The sequence below is a fragment of the Panthera leo genome, chromosome B1 (genome assembly GCF_018350215.1).
Source record: "Panthera leo isolate Ple1 chromosome B1, P.leo_Ple1_pat1.1, whole genome shotgun sequence".
Classification (NCBI taxonomy): Eukaryota; Metazoa; Chordata; class Mammalia; order Carnivora; family Felidae; genus Panthera; species Panthera leo.
In genome coordinates this window covers 38783722-38801475 of record NC_056682.1, presented here as the reverse complement: position 1 = coordinate 38801475, position 17754 = coordinate 38783722, and the positions used below count along the sequence as shown (strand labels likewise).

At 36.2% G+C, this 17754-nt stretch overlaps 1 protein-coding gene across 4 annotated transcripts in view; it reads left to right on the top strand.

Annotated features, from left to right (window-relative positions):
• The window catches only part of PSD3 (pleckstrin and Sec7 domain containing 3), a 727438-nt gene that overhangs the window by 273395 nt on the left and 436289 nt on the right, over positions 1 to 17754 (top strand). The window contains exon 1 of one of the 4 annotated variants that reach the window (XM_042934673.1): positions 7590 to 7635. The exons of the other annotated variants lie outside the window; for them this stretch is intronic. Within the exon in view, the coding sequence (XP_042790607.1) occupies positions 7605 to 7635 (31 nt within the window). The 5' untranslated portion in view covers positions 7590 to 7604. Of the gene's footprint in view, positions 1 to 7589; positions 7636 to 17754 lie in introns of those variants that run through there. 4 annotated transcript variants of the gene reach the window in all.

Sequence of the window (17754 nt, the reverse complement as noted above, 5' to 3'; positions counted from 1 at the left end):
AGAGAGAGACAGAGAGAGAGCAAACAGGGTCAGAGAGAGAGGGAGAAAGAGAATCCCAAGCAGGCTTTGCACTGCAGTGATGCAGGACTTCAACCCACAAACCATGAGATCATGACCTAGCCGAGATCAAGAGTTGGACGCTCAACCAACTGAGCCACCCAAGTGTCCCCAAAAGGTGTTTTTGTTTGTTTGTTTGTTTTTTTAGCACGGGGACAGGACCTGTGGGAGACAGAACTGCACTGGGGTTGTGATGGGTGACTGATTATATATCTTCAGGTTAGGAGGGGGTCAGGGATAGTGTAAGTCCAAGGTATCTGGGAAACATGGTTTCCAGGACCTTGAAGGGCTAGCTGCTGTTAGGAAAAGGTCACTTATTACTGTTTAGTAAAAACTCACTCGTGAGACCCTTCAGATGTGTATCAGGGGACCATAAGCTTGGAGTATGATTGCCAACCTATATCTTGGTGGGGTAGAGATAAAAGAAGTTTCTAAAGAAATTTTTGTATGTTAAAGTAGGCTTACAGGATCCCCGAGGTTGGGAGAAAGTTAAGCTAAGATTGCATTTTGCCCTGAGCAAAGTGTCATAGAGGCGGCTGTCTTTCCAGAGGAAGGTCACTCTGCCTATCTCAAGGACTTGTCATTGGGCTATAAGTTGTAAGGAAATTTAATTTTTTTCTTCTGCCTTTGTTTCCCACATGTTTCCTGGGTCCGCTACATGAGGAAGGCAGTCTCCTGGCTGTAAAATTTCTCCCTGTTTGTAACATGCAACCTGAGTTTTATGCCATCTTGAATTGGCCTTGCAGTTTGTTGTTTGTGCTTCCTGGGTATCTCAGTGGCATGGGGATACATCAATGAACAAAATAGAAACAAGTCAATGACTTCAGGGAAGTTTCAGTTTGGTGTTTGGGGGTTTATATATTGATTACATTCTGAATATTAATTAGCAAGCTGTCAATATAAGAACCTACTTAGGGTAATATTGGAAATAACCAGACTATTCAACAATAACTAGATTATATTATAACTAAAAATGATGTTTACATTGTTTATATTAATAAATAATAACATGATATTAGCATTACTATAAATAAGTTAGTACAGTCAGCAAGGGAAAAAAGTTCAAATTCCCAAACTGTGCTAGATTAAAAGAGAGGAATAAAGTATAACCCAATGTTAAGTAATGATTTTGTTTCCTTCTGCTCTTCTGTATATTCATATTTGTACTGGCAGCTAAATTCCTTCTTTTTTTTTTTAACTTTGGCCCGAGGGATATTTCTTGCTCTCTTTATCTTTTAATTGTGTGTTGGCCAGTTTTCTTCAACTTGATACTCTTGATCTGTAAAAAGGAGTTAATATCTTACTTAGGGTAAGGATGTTTTCCTGAAAAAGTTATCAGAAAAGGAGTGGCCTTATATTCAAGTTGTTACTGTTTCTGTATTAGAGATGTTTTGATTACTTTCAGTAACAAAGAACTTTTGGAGAAAACACATAGCTTGAAACCACTAGAGATAATGCTAGTTGGGATGCTTCAGAGATTACTAAAACAGGTTTAAAAAAAGGAGGAGAAAATATATTTAATTACACAGGTAGTAATTATTCCTGAGGAAATGATCCTAGAATTGGAAATGTCAAAGGTCATTGTAATGTAGCTTTTTAAAGATGATTTCCAAAGGACATACAGTAAGTGGTTACATTGTGGGGATCACCTAAAGTGAATGGATACTGTAGATTAGGATAGAATTTCCAATTGTAGCATCACACAGATTTAAATATTGCTGTATCTTAAGACAGAACTAAAGATATAATACAACTCAAAGTTAAGACTCTAGTGGTGGCAAAGACCCTAATGACAAATTGCATGTGAAAAGCTTTAATAAAATAATTGTCTAAAATGTAAGTTAATAAAAGCTATTTTTTAAATTGTTTTATGTGAAATGTTGTTAAATATATGTACAAAATTAACATAAAAATAAACTATAAAATTAGCCTAAATTATAGGCAAATTTGTGCAAATATGTACAAATTAACGTTAAAAGTGTTAAAAGATAAACTGAGGTCTATTAAAAATTTTAAGAGTTTATTTGAGCTCAAGTTGATTTGGATCAGTATCCAATATAGGAGATAGGAAGGAGCTCCAACTTACCGTACAAAGAGGCATAAGGGAATAGGAACAAAAAAAGATACAGTAGGCAACAAAATGGGGTGGTTCTTGCAAAGTTACTTTCCTTTAGGTGTTAGCAGGGGTCTGTCAGGCATATTACCTAACTAGTACTGATCAGGTGATTCATTCCTGATTGACTGGTTTAAGATTACATTTCTGGAAGAGCCAGAACTGTAATTAAGTTATGTCTCAGTTTGGTCATGTGGAGTTAGCAACTCCATTTGGTGCCAGTTGTCTCATTTTTTATTTCTATTTTTTATTATTGTGTGTTGTTTTTAACATAGGTTACCTTTTACCTTAGAGTGGTCTTTTTTGCTTTTAACAGTATTTCATAGTATAAGGCTTTGGCATTATACCAATCTTGGTATTGCTCACTCCTCTTTTCTGCTCACTTGGATTTATTTCATGTTGTATCTTCCAAGATTCTATTTATCTCTTTACATGAAGCTTAGACTGTACTTTATAATAGAGACAATAGACTAATATATAAAAACTAAATTTTTGTAATCCTGAAATTGGCATCGAGTTTTGTTGTTATTGTTTTTGTTTTTTTGTGTGTGTGTTTTTGTTTGTTTTAAGATCTAAGAACCAGACTTAAAAAATAAAGTGGAAACTGGCTCCTCATTTATTGGAATTAGCTCAATGTAAGAAAGTTATTTCAAATAAGGAATTATTGTTACCAGTTCTTCTGATAATCTTGTCTTCCACATGGATTTAGGAGTGAATCAAAGCAAACAATAAAATAATAGGGGATATGGTGATAAAAATTGGCATCATGTAATCAGTCTTGATTTGTAAGAAGGTTTTAATTCTAAAATCTCATATTAAATTGGATAACAGTTTGCTTGCCTGTCTGTATTACTTTGTTTTAAATTTTTGAGAAATAACACAGAGCCCTAGAAATAGTAGACATAGTAGGTCTGCAGGGCCACAACGGGGAAGGAGGCAGAGAGGACTGGGGAGAATACAACCCAGTCTTTAATACGGTTTTTGCAGAAAGGAATGGATAAGGCAGGGTAGGTCCTTGAGTACATTTAGGATTGGTAGTTCCTAGGTGTCCTCCATTCCCCTGGAGGGAATAGGGTAGGAGGAATATTGGTTTAAGAGTGTGAGAGATTGATTTAGGAAATGGGGTCTGACAGTGGATTGGTTGGTTTGTATATCAAAAGTGCACTCCCAGGGGAGTCCATTGCTATCTCTAGGAAATAGCTAATGGGATTGGGGAGGGGTGCTTTGCCTCTTCAAGACCAAGATACTCCAAATGCCAGAGCACCAATACAGGAAATAAGAAGATATAGTCAATACCAACTTTATGTAAATGTTCAAAATATTTTATAATTTAAATTTCGTATGTTTATCAAAAACGTAAAATATTCCTTTAAATTTTAATGAAAAGGTACATTTGATAAATCTGGCTCTTTTTGATTTGTTCACTCTGATAGTTCTGGAAAAAACTGTTTTACAGAAGAGGTACAAACAGAAGATTGGTTTGAAATTTTTAATGGTTCTCTCCTTTGAATATTTTGATATTATATATCCTTTAAGAATAATGGCAGTGTTATTAGATTACATTTCAGAAAAAATATAATTGAGGACTTCAAGATGGCACTACTGTCAGTCTAAATAAAGAGGTAAACTGAGGCAAGCTTGAATCGCCAGAAATTGAGTTAGTTTGGGAATGGCAGAGCAATTGCAATTTGGGAAATGCTTGCTGTAGCAAGCTACAAGTGAGTCCATCGAGGGTTTGGGTCAGGCTGTATTTCTGGCCAAGGACTGCAGAGGAGAGGGCCAGCCAGAGTTCAAGCAGAGTTCATTGGCTTGAGGACAGGGAGAGAGTTATGGCAGATGTTCATTGGTCAGGAGATAAGTCTTGGTCTTCTGTAATTCAGGCATTTATAGGAATCAGTCTCTTAGTTACTAAGTTCTGTTTTTCTGAGGGTGCATGTGTGTGAGATTCTCCATTTCATATCCCCTGGTTCCATTTTAGATTGAAAGAATTTTCACTTCACCTAGTTATGGACTCAAGTGCTGTTTTTTATACATACATTATTTAGAGATGGTGGCCATGAGAGACTAGAGAATATGTAACAAATTTACTTTTGAGTTTTACTTTTTGAAATAGGGAGTTTTACGTGTCAGTCTAAGATAGTGTTAGTTAAAGCCTAATGTGAAATGCTAGACATTTGGAATTGAGACATTTGTGAGGTGGAGACATAGTTCTTCACGGTCACTTGTAGTTGCAGTTATGTAGCCTTTATAATAGCAGTAACTTTGTCAATCATCCTCATTCTTGTATTTTAGGCTTTTTGTTTGTTTTTCTCCTTCAACGTTAGCTTAGTAGCATATACCCATTTAGAGACTGAAGGAAATTAAGATGAAGGAGGAGCTTTACACATGCTGTTGCTTCAGCCATTCAACCCTTTGTTGTTTTGTTTGTGATAAGACAACACAGCTACTAAGTATTGGGAAGCAGTATGTTTTACTTTTTCTTTTCCCCAGGGTCATCCATTGACTTTTACTCGACATTGGGGAGGATGCAGGCTCAGAGGATGTTAACAGAAGAGTGATGAGAAGTACCCCAACCCTCTAGTTAGCTGTTGAAACCATAGGGAAATTGTGACCTTCAGTTGTGTTTCATAGGATCTGGAGAGTTGCATTTAGCAGAAAACTTGAATTAAATACTTGAACTAAAGGTTTATTTCTCTCCAACATAAGAGAAGATGGGAATGGGAGATCTATGGTGGGTTTGGGGACTCTCTTTTTGTTTGACCTCCCTAACAGGATGCCTACAGTTACGGATTGCTGCTTTAGGTCTAGCCTCCTTCCATATTCCCAGCAGAAGAAGTTGGGGAGGGCAAAAAGATAAATGCTTCTGTCTCTTCCCCATGTAGAGCTTTTTTGAAAGGCATGCCTGATAACTTCATCTGATATCTCATCTGATTCATTGATTGGTTAATGTGTATATGAAGCCAGCAAAGGTTGTCCTTTGTTTTTCTAACCAACTCTAGAAAAATAGCAGCTTTTCTTGGAGAGGTTTTCAAAAAGGGAGAGGCTTTTGAAATATTGGCAGTTTTAGTAAAAAAATGTGATATTGATACTAAAAGTAATGATGATTATGGAAACAATACTCATAAACCTTAAGCTCTTATTATATACTGGTTGCTACTTTGAGTGCTTTATTTATTTATAGGCATAGTTCATTAATTCTCAGAATAACCCCATTGTTTTCCTTATTATTTTTTTTTTTTTTGGATGAAAAAATTGAGCCCTTTAGAGGTTAAATAATTTGCTTAAGTTGACATAATTGAAAAAGGTGGAGCCCAGATTACAAGCCTGGATCCTGTGCTTTAACTATATTTTAATACTGCTTTATAATTTAAAAATCTGCATGGGCTCCTGGGTGGCTCAGTTGATTAAGCATCTGCCTTCAGCTCAGGTCATGATCTTGCAGTTTGTGAGTTTGAGCCCCGCATTGGGCTGTGTGCTGACAGCTCAGAGCCTGGAGCCTGCTTCGGATTCTGTGTCTCCCCCTCTCTCTGCCCCTCCCATGCTCTTGCTCTGTCTCTATCTCTCAATAATAAGTAAACATTAAAAAAAAAATCTGCAGGGGCACCTGAGTGGCTCAGTTGGTTCGGCTCAGGTCACGATCTCACCATTCGTGAGTTTGAGCCCCATGTCCGTCTCTGGGCTGACAGCTCAGAGCCTGGAGCCCGCTTCAGATTGTGTGTCTCCTTCTGTCTGCCCCTCCGCTGCTTGCACTCTGTCTCTCCAATTGTCTCAAAAATAAATAAACATTAAAAAATTTTTTTTTTAAAAATCTGCAGTTTAGGAGCACCTGGGTGCCTCAGTTGGTTAAGCCAAACTTCGTCTCAGGTCATGATCTGAACCCATGGTCCATGGGTTCAAGCCCTGCATCGGGCTCTGTGGTGACAGCTCAGAGCCTGGAGCCTGCTTCAGATTCAGGGGAGCCTCCTTCTCTCTCTGCCCCTCCCCCCCATCAAAAATAAATAAACATTAAAACATTTTTTTTTTAATTTTTAAAAAACCTGCAGCTCAGAAATAAGGAAACTAAAGATGAAAGATTTTAAGCCATTGTCTTAAGGTCACTTGAGTAGTCAGCAGTAAACTACTCCTGGGCATTATTTCCAGTTTCGGTATGCTTTCTCTAGGTGCACTTTCTACTTTTATCCTCTTATATATAGGCCAGTCTACTTGAGGGGTAGCTATATTTGGCTTGATGTGGTTCTAAATCTTGGAAATTGTATTCCTCCTTTAGAATTCATTTGATAAGGAAGCCCTCATGATGCAATTTAGCTTAGTGTTTGTGAGGGTGGACTTTGCAGCCATTGTGCCCATGTTTGAATCCTGCCCGTGCCAGTTTTAGCCACGTGATCTCGGACAAGTTACATAGCTGTTGTGTTTTCAGTAGTCTTATCTGTAAAATGGGTTCATATACTAGCTATCCCAAGGGCTGCTAGCAGGAATAGATGAATTAATACAGTAAACCTGCTTAGGATAGTGCCTGGCACATAGTAAGCATTAAATAAATATTTTCTATTCTGATTTTATTATTTAGCAGAAATTTCCTTTCTGTGTTGAAAGGTATTGCATATGTCCAGGGTACTATTAGTGATGTAAAAGTTTATGCCATCATATTTAAAACTAGATGTTAATGTCTTTGAATTTTTCATGTCACATTTTCCAAGTAATATCAATTACCCATTAAATATTAATTTAATCACAGGAATGATAATGTAATCATCAGTAAAATGACTTCAGATGGCAGCATCATTTAGCAGTGAAATAAGGACTGGCAAAGCAGGATTTAGGTCTTCCTACAGCAGCTTTCAACGTTGTATTTGCTCTTTCCTTTTCTGTTTAAACAACACAAGAATTAAAACCTTTTAAAGGGAACCTATCCATTTCTTTTCACAAATGTCATTCTCTCATCAGAGAAAATGCTGCATAATACTGAGATGACAGCCCCACCTCTGATGTCACAGAGGATGGTACAATCCTCCCGGAGCCTTTGCTGGGTTTCTGCTGCCGCACTGGGGAAATGGTTACATTAAAGCTAACTCCCATCATCTCAATTATCTCCTTGGAAGTAGTTTTCACAAATATAGAAAAGCCCTACGGTGGTTGTTTTCGGTAAGCTACCAAGGTAGAGAGAGACAGGCAGAAAGAGGGCGAGCAAACGAGAGAACAGGCTGCTTAGCCTTTGTGAGAGAGGGACTGAGGCGGCAGCTCCTCTCAGCTAGGGTTTCTAGTGCTCAAAGTGCTTCCATCACCGCGTGCAGTGCAGGGCAAAAGGGGCTGCCAGGAAATTTGAAACTAATTTGCTTCCAGTTGACTAGAACAGCAGATTTTGAATTAGCTGGCTTCTTTTCTAGCTAACTTTTCTCAAGCATTAAGCTGATGAACTGGGCATTTTCTATGATCAATGGGTAACTGCTGGAGCTACAGTAATCTCTGTGAGTAACCTCTATTTGTAGGTCTATGCAGGAAAATATATTTTTATATATCTATCTCTTGTAAAATGCTGCTGTGAAATGATCCATCTGTATTATTGACTGCTTTTGCTTACTAGTCTTGTCTTTTGACTGTCCCAGTAGGAGACTCCTGGGGCTAGACCAGGTTGTGCTGAATCCTGACATAGGGAAGAGCATACTGCATTATTTAGGGATGCCCACGCCAATATTTAACTCCCCAGTCACCAGAAAGATGCCACTTGCCCTCTGAATGCTTTTGCCCAGTACCTTACCTGGCTTTAACCTGGAATGTTTATTTTAGCATCTGACATTGGATTTTCCAAAATTTTTATTTTTAAATAGAAAGCAATATTCTTACCTGTGATTTTATTTCCTTTCATTGTTTTTGTTGTTGTTGTTGTCCAATCGGCTTTCCTAAGAATACAGTTCTCAAAACCTATTTCTCTACTCTCTGTTTGTGATGCATTATATAGAAAGGAGGTGGAAAACGGGCTACCCCTGTAGTTTTAGAAATACATAATATTGTGGTGCTGGATGGGAATATGGGAGGAGTTTCTCTTAAAGAGCTCAAACTCCTTTCCATCTGCATGTCTAAAGTATGGCTATGTCTGAATACCCTAGAAAAGAACCAGGATTAGCCACACAGTAGCAACAGAAATGTTCTGTGAACACTGTAGTTAAGACTGAGGTAGTATCTACTGGAGATTTAGAATAGGTATTTTAACTCCTTAGTTTATACACGAGGGTTTGTTTTCTGTCGAAAGTGTCACTTTTAGAGTAATACAACATTTATTTTTCTCTCACGAGGGAATTTGACTTTAAACTTAATGTAAAATTTGCATTTCAGATATAGTTGGAATTATTGCACATGTTATTTTGCAGCTGAATCCTTAGCAAAACTGTGGGTCTCTTATTGAGCATGAAAATTACTGAATGCAAATGTGAATCAGCTGAGGCTTATTACAGATTGGAGGCTGAGCGAGGTTGTTTACCATTGCATCTGACACCTGTCTTGATACACAGCAGTGCAGAGAAGTCCACAGCTGTAGTTTATCATCTCTACTAGAACTCCAGCTGCTTGGCATTAATGGTTGTTTTTGGTTTTTTAAGGACTTGTATTTTGAAACATCAATTTCAATTTCTTAAATATTAATGTATTTTATTAAATATTTTATGTAAGAATTTGTATTAATACGACCACATTCATATTAACTTTAGTAGGAGAATGCCTATGTAAATATAATTGTGAAATTATTTAAACGTTTAAACTTTTTTTGTTTTCAAAATAAAAATTTAAAAAGTCAGTGAAGATCAGAGAAATGTTAAAATTGGGTTTTTCAGAGAATAGAATGGTGGTTATAAGAGGCTGGGAGTGGTGGTGGAGGAAATAGGGAGATGTTGATCAAAGCGTACAAACTTCCAGTTATAAGATGAGTAAGTTCTGGGGATCTAATGTACAGCATAGTTATTATACTTAATAATATTGTATTATATATTTTGAAGCCACTAGCAGAGTAGATCTTAAATGTTATCACCACAAGAAAATGGTTATGTGACATGATGGAGATGTTAGCTTAAACTATGGTGGTAAACATTTTGCAATCTAGAAGTATCAAAGTAACACGTACACCTTAAACTTACACAATGGTGTAGGTCAATTATGTCCCAATAAAGCTGGAAAAAAATAAAAATAAAATAGGGTTTTAAAAGTGTGAATTCCTAAACAGGAAGAAGTAGTAGAAAATAGAATGGATGAAATCAGAGGAACAGCTCTAATCAGAAGTGATATGGCTGAAAGGAGAAGCACAACATATGGACATAAAAAGAAACAAAAATTATGAGAAGGGGTTGACAGTGGAGAAACATTGTTTGAAAAAAGGAAACCAACTTTAAAAAAAACATGATTTTAAATTCAGCTTAATTTCAGCTTAAGCCGAATTCAGCTCAAATTCGGCTTAAATTCAGCTCTTACCGCTCAGTATTTCCTCTCCATGACAAGAACAACGTTCTGCACATTGCAGAGACTTTGGTTTAAAATCAATGGGCTGAAAGCATAAGAGACTCTTAAAAACTGAGAACAAACTGAGGGTTGATGGGGGTGGGAGGGAGGGGAGGGTGGGTGATGGGTATTGAGGAGGGCACCTTTTTGTATGGAAACCAATTTGACAATAAAATTCATATACTGAAAAAAAAATCAATGGGTTGTTCCTTATATCACTCATTTTACCTTCTGTATGGTGTATAAGGTGCCACTCCTTAGCTTACAGAGCTTACTCTGAAATTGACTAGGATGGTAAGCCAGTGTCATTTCCCCAGGGATTAGAAGTGAATGGGAAAAAAATGGGTTCTGAATCACTAGTATGTGAAATTTTGCTTGAAGTAAGTACAGCTGTAAGTATTAATTACTCAGGAAAGAGAACGTTCAATTAATACAGTAGTCTTCTATTTGTGTGCACATGCTAATAGCTTGTGTAGTGTCTGGCAGGCCTTTTCCTAGATTCACAGCATGCAAGTACCTGAAATATCTGTGTTTTTGGAGACTTATTAATGACTAGGCAATAGCCAGCATTCTCAGTGACTTATATTAGGGTGAAGAGTGTGTATCAAAATATAATTGTACTTAGATTACTCATTTAGTAAAATCTCATCACTCATACTCATTTTCTGTTATTTTTATCATACTAAGCATATTTTCTTTAGTAAAAATGGATTAGGTTAGTTTTTTTAAAGGCAACTTTTTCTATTGCATTGCAAATCTGAACAACCCATGTATGTGTCACTGTTTGTGGAGAGGCTTATTGATTATTAGACTTAAAAACATTGATCATTATTATTCACAGTTAAGAATTATAGTTACTTGTAGGAGAAGTATATTTGAGAGTTTTCAGCTCTGCAAGGCTTTTTATATTTGCTTTATAAATTGGACCTTTGTCTTCCATTTTTTTTTTATCGATTTATGAAATTTTGGACTAAAGGGGAAAAGTAGTCACCCCTCTGTATATGGGACTGAATTCCTGTTTGACAAGTCAGGGAGATTTTAAACTTGTTTCTATAAAACTTCCAGTGTTAAAATAATTTAAGAATTTATAGTTCTTTTATAACACTAACTCATGATACAAGTCTTAAGGTATTTGCTGATATTCATTAGGGAACGAAGAGCCCCGTGGACATTATTGAATTTAGAAACAAGGTACATGGAAAGGAGAGAAAATAGATTTTTAGTGTCTAGGTTAGCTATGATTTGTAAAGAATTGAAAATCTTTGATTTGTACTCATAAAAAACAGATTACAAACCCTTAGTGCACTCTCAGAAGTACCTCATTAGAGTGAATTTGCCCATGCATTTTTATTTTACGAGTAATATATCCAATGACATGTACATTAAAAGTCTGAGATGAAACCCTGTTTTAAAAATTGAAAAGCTTACCTCTCCCTCACCCCTTTTCCTTTAGGTTCTCATGTTAACTTCATTAATGCTATGTACAGATGTTAACATATAGGTGTTTACAATGCTCAAGTTTGTATTTGTATTATTTTAGGATTTTATGGTCTTTTTGCATGAGTAGAGTTGAGTCATTGACCATTAATTGTGCAACAAATTTACTATGAGTTGTAAAATAAAAAAGAGATTATATCACAGTAGAGGTGATTATCTTTCTCTCTTGAGGATTCCAGCATAATTGGAGGGCAAACCCAGACCACAGTGAGCAAGCCTTTCTCTTGGTATGAATGAGAGACTGTATGCTTTCTTTAGTTGTCTATTTCAACAGTTGGACTTTTTAGTTAGGAGGTAGGAATTCTTGGGGTTATCTTTTAGAATAAAAAATGTAGCTTTTTAAATGTAGTCAGAACAACTTCTAGATATTGTCGTAGTACTATGGAGAAGTGCTTCTCATACTTGAATGTGTGTACACATTACCTGAGGTTCTTTTTAGAAATATAGATTCTGATAGGAAGGTTTAGGGTGGTACCCGAGTCTGCATTTTTAACAAACTGCTGGGTGGTATCTGTGCTGCTGTCCCAAGGCTACACTCTGAGTGGGAAGATTCTAGGACAGTGCTTTCAAATAGAATTTTCTGTGATCACATAAAAATGTTCTATATCTGTGTGGTGCAATATGGTAGCCACTAACTACATATGGTATTGAACACTGGATTTTCAATTTTATTTAATTTTAATTAATTTAAATTTAAATAGCCATATGTGGCTGTGGGTAACATATGGGACAACATGGCATTTAGAGTAAGATAATCAATTGAGAAATTTATTCTTAATGGTAATAGCCCCTGTAGGATCATGTGGAAATCTGGAACTATGGACAATATTGTCTCCCCTTAATGTTACCACTGCCTGAACTTTATCTGCAATGGACAAGTGTATACAGATGGAGTTGCTGGATTGTAAGCTCCCTGATAGCAAAAGCCCTGTTGGCCTTGTTCGTTGCTCTGTTTTCCAGTGCTCACCACATACTTGGTGCACAGTAAATGTTGGCTGAGCAAATGGAAGAATTAGCTAGCTGTAATGTTAGGAAGGATCCCCATGTTTCCAGCGTTCTGTTTAAGCCTGTACTTGGGAGTAGGGGACAGAAGGTGGATGGCACTGACATGTGTTATTTTGCTTGTGTTTTGGAGGGTTTCTTTTTGTTTCTGCTGTGAGGTTCTGTTAAATGGTATTCTGTTGGGTATAGGACATTCTTAATTTATCTATTGTTCCAACAAATACATCCATTTTGCTACGTACTAATGTTCTAGGCTCTGGGGATATAATGGTAAAGAAAGCAAAGTTTGAACCTTTTGTAGTTTATATTCCTGTGGTAACAAAACAAAAACAGGACAAAACAAAACCAAAGAATCCCTTTTTAAAAATGAGTGGGTCCAATTTCTATGGAATGTGTATGTATAGAATTCATAATTATGGTTCTTCTGGGGCTTTAGGCATAGACATGATAGTCATATTATCTTGGGAAACCTTCATTCTGTTGCTCAGAATCCCTCATGATAAACTTTTTTATTTCACATTTCAGCTTCTTGTATCCTAGTCTGCAGCAGACTTGCCAAATAGTTCTTACTTTTTTTTTTTTTTGACCATTTTAAGGAGTTTGCTAGCCAGAATGCAAGAAAATCCATTTCATTTACTGGTCCTCAATCAAAATCATTCTTAGAAGGGCCACAGTCTTTCTAAAGCCCATCATATGGAGCAAGGTCATTTCCTCCTGATTTGAAGAAAAACAGGTGTTTTTTTTTAATGAGGTATAATTGACATATAACATTATATTAGTTTCAAGTGGATAACAATTTGATATTGTATATATTGCAAAATAATCACAGCAATAAGTCTAGTTAACATCTATCATCATATGTAGTTACAACTTTTTTTCTCTTGTGATGAGGAATTTTAGGTTCTACTCTCTGAGCAGCTTTGAAATATGTGATACAATATTGTTAATTATAATCACTATACTACATGTTACATCTCCATGATTGATTTATTTTGTAACTGGAAGTTTATACCTTTTGACCCCCCCCCCCCCCCCCCCCCCCCCCCCCCCCCCGCCTTCACCCATTTCACCTAAACCCCACCCTCTGCCTCTGGCAATCACCAATCATTTCCTGTCTATGAGCTTGGTTGCTGTTGCTGTTTTTTACTTATCTATCTATCTATCTATCTATCTATTATCTATCTATCTTTATTTATTTATTTTATTTATTGCTTTTATTTATTCATTCACCCATTTGTTTGTTCATTCTCTCATTCAGATAAGCTTCACGCCCAGCGTGGAGCTCAATGCAGAGCTTGAATTCATGACCCTGAGATCAAGACCTAGCTGAGATCAAGACTTGGAGGCTTAACTGACTGAGCCACCCTAGGCGCCCCTTGTTGCTGTTTTTAGATTTCCACATGTAAATGAGATAATATGGTATTTGTCTTTCTCTGACTTATTTCACTTAGCATAGTACCCTCAAGGTGTATCCATGTTACTACAGGTGGCAGGATTTCCTTCTTTTTTATGGCTGAATAATGTGTGTGTGTGTGTGTGTGTGTGTGTGTGTGTGTGTGTGTGTGTGATTTTCTTTATTCATTCATCCATCCATGTGTACATGGGCTGTTCCTGTATCTTGGCTATTGTAAATAATGCTGGAGTGAACATAGGGGTACCTGTGTCTTTTCGAATTAGTATTTTCATTTTTTTTTTTTTTTTTTGGACAAATACCCAGAAGTGGAATTGCTGGATTATATCATAGTTCTATTTTTAAATTTTTGAGGAACCACTATACTATTTTCCATAGTGGCTGCACCAATTTATGTTCCTACAACAGTGCATGAGGGTTCCCTTTCTTCCACATCCTCTCTAACACTTGTTATTCTTATGTTTTTGATAATATAATAGCCATTCTAAGAGGTATGAGGTGATATTTCATTGTGATTTTGATTTGCATTTCCCTGATGATGAGTGATGTTGAATGTTTTTTCATGTACCTGTATGTACATCTGTTTGTCTTATTTGAAAAAAATAAGAACTTCTGCCCATTTTTAAATTGGATTTTTTCCCCTGCTATTGAACTGTATGAGTTCTTTTTATATTTTGGATATTAACTCTTTATCCGATATGTGATTTTCAGGATTTTTCTCCATATCAGTAGGGTGCCTTTTCATTTTGTCAATGATTTTCTTTACCAAACAAGAAGCTTTTTAGTTTTATGTAGAAGGATTTTTTTTTCTATTCCATTTTGTCTTATTTCAGCCCTGTCCCTGTGTCCTAGAAGTTGATGACTATTTAACATACAACCCAAAGCACTCCTGAAATTGATCTTAACATTCAAAAGTAGCCCATTTCTTTCTCTCTATATTAAGTTAAAAGAAAAAAAAATTAAAAAATTAGTGGGTTTAGTTCATCACAGGAAAAGCAACAGGAAACAATGTTAGGGATCTGACCAAACCCACGAAACAGCAGATAATATTCCTATTAGAAAAGGGTGACTCCTAAAGGAATATAAATAGATACCCCCAAAAGTATATATATATTTCACTTGAATGTGAAAAGCTGGTCTTCTCTCTCTTCTCCCCTCCCTCCTACACATTTGACACTACATTTCATTCCTTTAAGGGAAAAATAAATGTAGAAAAGCTATGAACTCTTATTAATTCAGATTCTACTAGTGTGTGGTTTCTATTTAGGCAAGTGCTAAAGTTCTTTTTTTATACTTAGCAAATCCCTTTGCTAAGATGTGAGACCAAATTTAGGCAAGAGTAATTCAGTAAGACTTTCTGGAAGAGAAATAGCTATTTCAGTATTCACTTGGATTCTTACATTAGTAGTAGATACAGAGTGACAGAGGTGAAGGAAAAGCTTTAACAAGTTAGGTATAAGAGCCCACAGCAGTTGGCATAGACTGAGCAGTAGCTTTGTGGAAGCATGTTGAAGTTAGAGAGGGCTGGGCAGAGGGCATGAGGTGATATTGGGTGTGGATACTGGCTGGAGTGGGAGATGTAGCAGCCTCTTGTGTCTTTGCTCTGTCCCTTCTGCCTTCGCCCTGGCTCAGGCACATATCACCTCACCTGTCCTATTGCAAGTAGCCTGTTGTTACTCCTGAGCCTATTTGTGCTCATTCTTCCCTGTACATCCCTTCACATGCTACCAGAATAACTTTTTCTAACATGCTTAACAGATTTTTCATGCTTTGGCAACATTCAGTTTTGAATCCCCTTATGTTTAGTATGTAGCAGGTAATTAATAAATGTTTGCTGAATTTGAAAGAATTTTGGAAGTATCTGTGTATTTATGGGAAGTATCTATGGCCTTGTTTCAAAAGGGAGCAGAAAAAAAATCTTTATAGTAAAAGAAGAATTTGGTCTTTTTTTTTTAATCACCCTAATATAAATAGTCCCGATTTTTAAACATAAGGAATAAATCAGAAATTCCAAATAAAAAGGTCAAGATTAATATTGTATGAAGTTTTGTTTGTTGTCAAATACAGTTTAAATGGTGACTTGAAATGCAAACAGCAAAAATAAACTACTCTTGCATTCTAACAAACAGGTGCCTTATTTGAAAGATTTGGTGCTATGCTGAATTCTGTGATGAGCACTCTAACTAAGAGCCATGTGGTCTTTAAGGCTACTTCTACCTAGGAGCTACAACTAGAAGATTTTTCATTCTGTATTGTGTCTGGTAATATCGCTGTTAGAAATAAAGGTCTGACAAGTCAGAGGCCTCTTAGTTTTTTTTTCCAGGAATTTACTCCTGAGAAATAAAAGACTAGGAATCTAGTCCTGACTTGTAATTCTTCTAGAATACTTTGTTGACCATCGTTTCATTTACCTTAGTCAAGTCATTTTGCCTCTCAGAGCATTGATTTCTCTCAGTCTGTGCTAGTTCTTATTTAGTTTAGAAGTAAACAACATTTATTAGAATAGCACTTATTAGAACAGTAAACTTAGAGCAGGAAAACTGACTGGAATAGTAAAGAGGACGATTTGTCATGCAGGGTTTTGGTTTTTCCCTTCTCCCTTTTGTCTTTCTTTGACCAGTTGCCAAGTTGTTATATCAAGATATCACAAGCTGTTGCCCACAGCTGAGGCATTTGCCATCTCCTTTATGAGATACATTTTAATGACAAGTATTAATTATAGAATGGAGAGATTATTTAATTTCTTTGGGTCCTTTTTTCTTGATTTTTTTCTGGTCACTTCTCTTTGGACCAGTGTACCAGTGTTTATTTTAGTGGTTGTTTTACAGATGGGAGTTTAAACTGTTAGAACAAAGTAGACCTCTAAATGATAAAGTATATTTTTTTCCCTTTGTTAAATAGATTTCATCATAGTATGTTTTTGATGTTAAACGTATGTATGGCTTCAGTGGTAACTGTGGACAGTTTTGTTAAAACACTTCTGATAGGTTAAAAATTGTAGTCTTTTAAAGCTTTAAAATATGAGGTAATATTACGTTCACTTATTTCATGTGTTTGTACACTATGTAATATACAGCTAAAATTCTCTTGACATTTGTAAGGAGGAGAAGTGACTTCTTATAAGGGCTGGTGATTAAAGGAAGGCTTTGAGTTTGGTCTTGAAAGATCAAAGAGGGGATTTGAGTTAGGTCTTGAAAGATGAAAACAATCTGGTCGTTTAGAGGTGGGAAGAAAACCTATCCTATGGGTAAAAGAGGTTGAGCACAGACACAGGAGTGTATCCATAGTTAACTTAATTTCCAGTACATATTTGAGAGAACCTTTTCAAGGTATTCATGTGCTGCCCACCTCCTTCAGTTAGAGAAGCAGTAGTAGAGCATATTTGAAAAGGGGGTTGAGCAAGAGAAAGAGAATAGTTTGAGAAAGATACATTGGGACTGGGTTATGGATCCTGACTTCTAGATCAACGAGTTTGGACGTTAGACTTTATTCTCTAGGCAGTGCAGAACTACTGAAAGCAACATAAACTTTTGTTTTAGGAACAAAGTGGGAAAATGAGGCTGGGTTTTGGATAACTATTTCAGAAGATTTTTAAGTTTCAGGGAAAAGTTTGAAGACACACATATTAGAGTACCTTACTACCAATAAAGATGGAGGGGCAGGGAGGGATGTAAAGCATAGTAAAGGTAGAATAGATAAGCTCTGACTTTTATTTATTTTGGTAGAGTACATCATTCAGTTGAACCTGCCTTCTCAGCTGCCTGCCTTAATTATGTTAGCTGACTGAATTAATTCTTAAATCCCTTCAACCTTTGAAATTCTATATTCTTTGATCCTTGAATATTTGTAAAGGTATACCCTAGCTTAGAGAAATAATGAAAAACATTTAAAATCTAAAGGAAATATATCCTACTGGGGACTAAATACTTCTCTATCTACTTTAAGCTCTTTCACTATGTTAAAGAAAGAAAAACATCTTTTTAGATTATTGACCATTTTCTTTCATTGCATACTAACAACAAATTTATAGCTTGGAAGTGCTGAAGAAACTGATGAACACAGAGAAAACTGTTAAAAGCCTAAAAAAGTGTAAAACGTGAACAATGTTTTTAAAAGTTGTAAAAAGGTACCAATATAGTTCCCAATTCATTTTGTGAAGCCAGCATTACCCTAATACCAAAACCAGACAAAG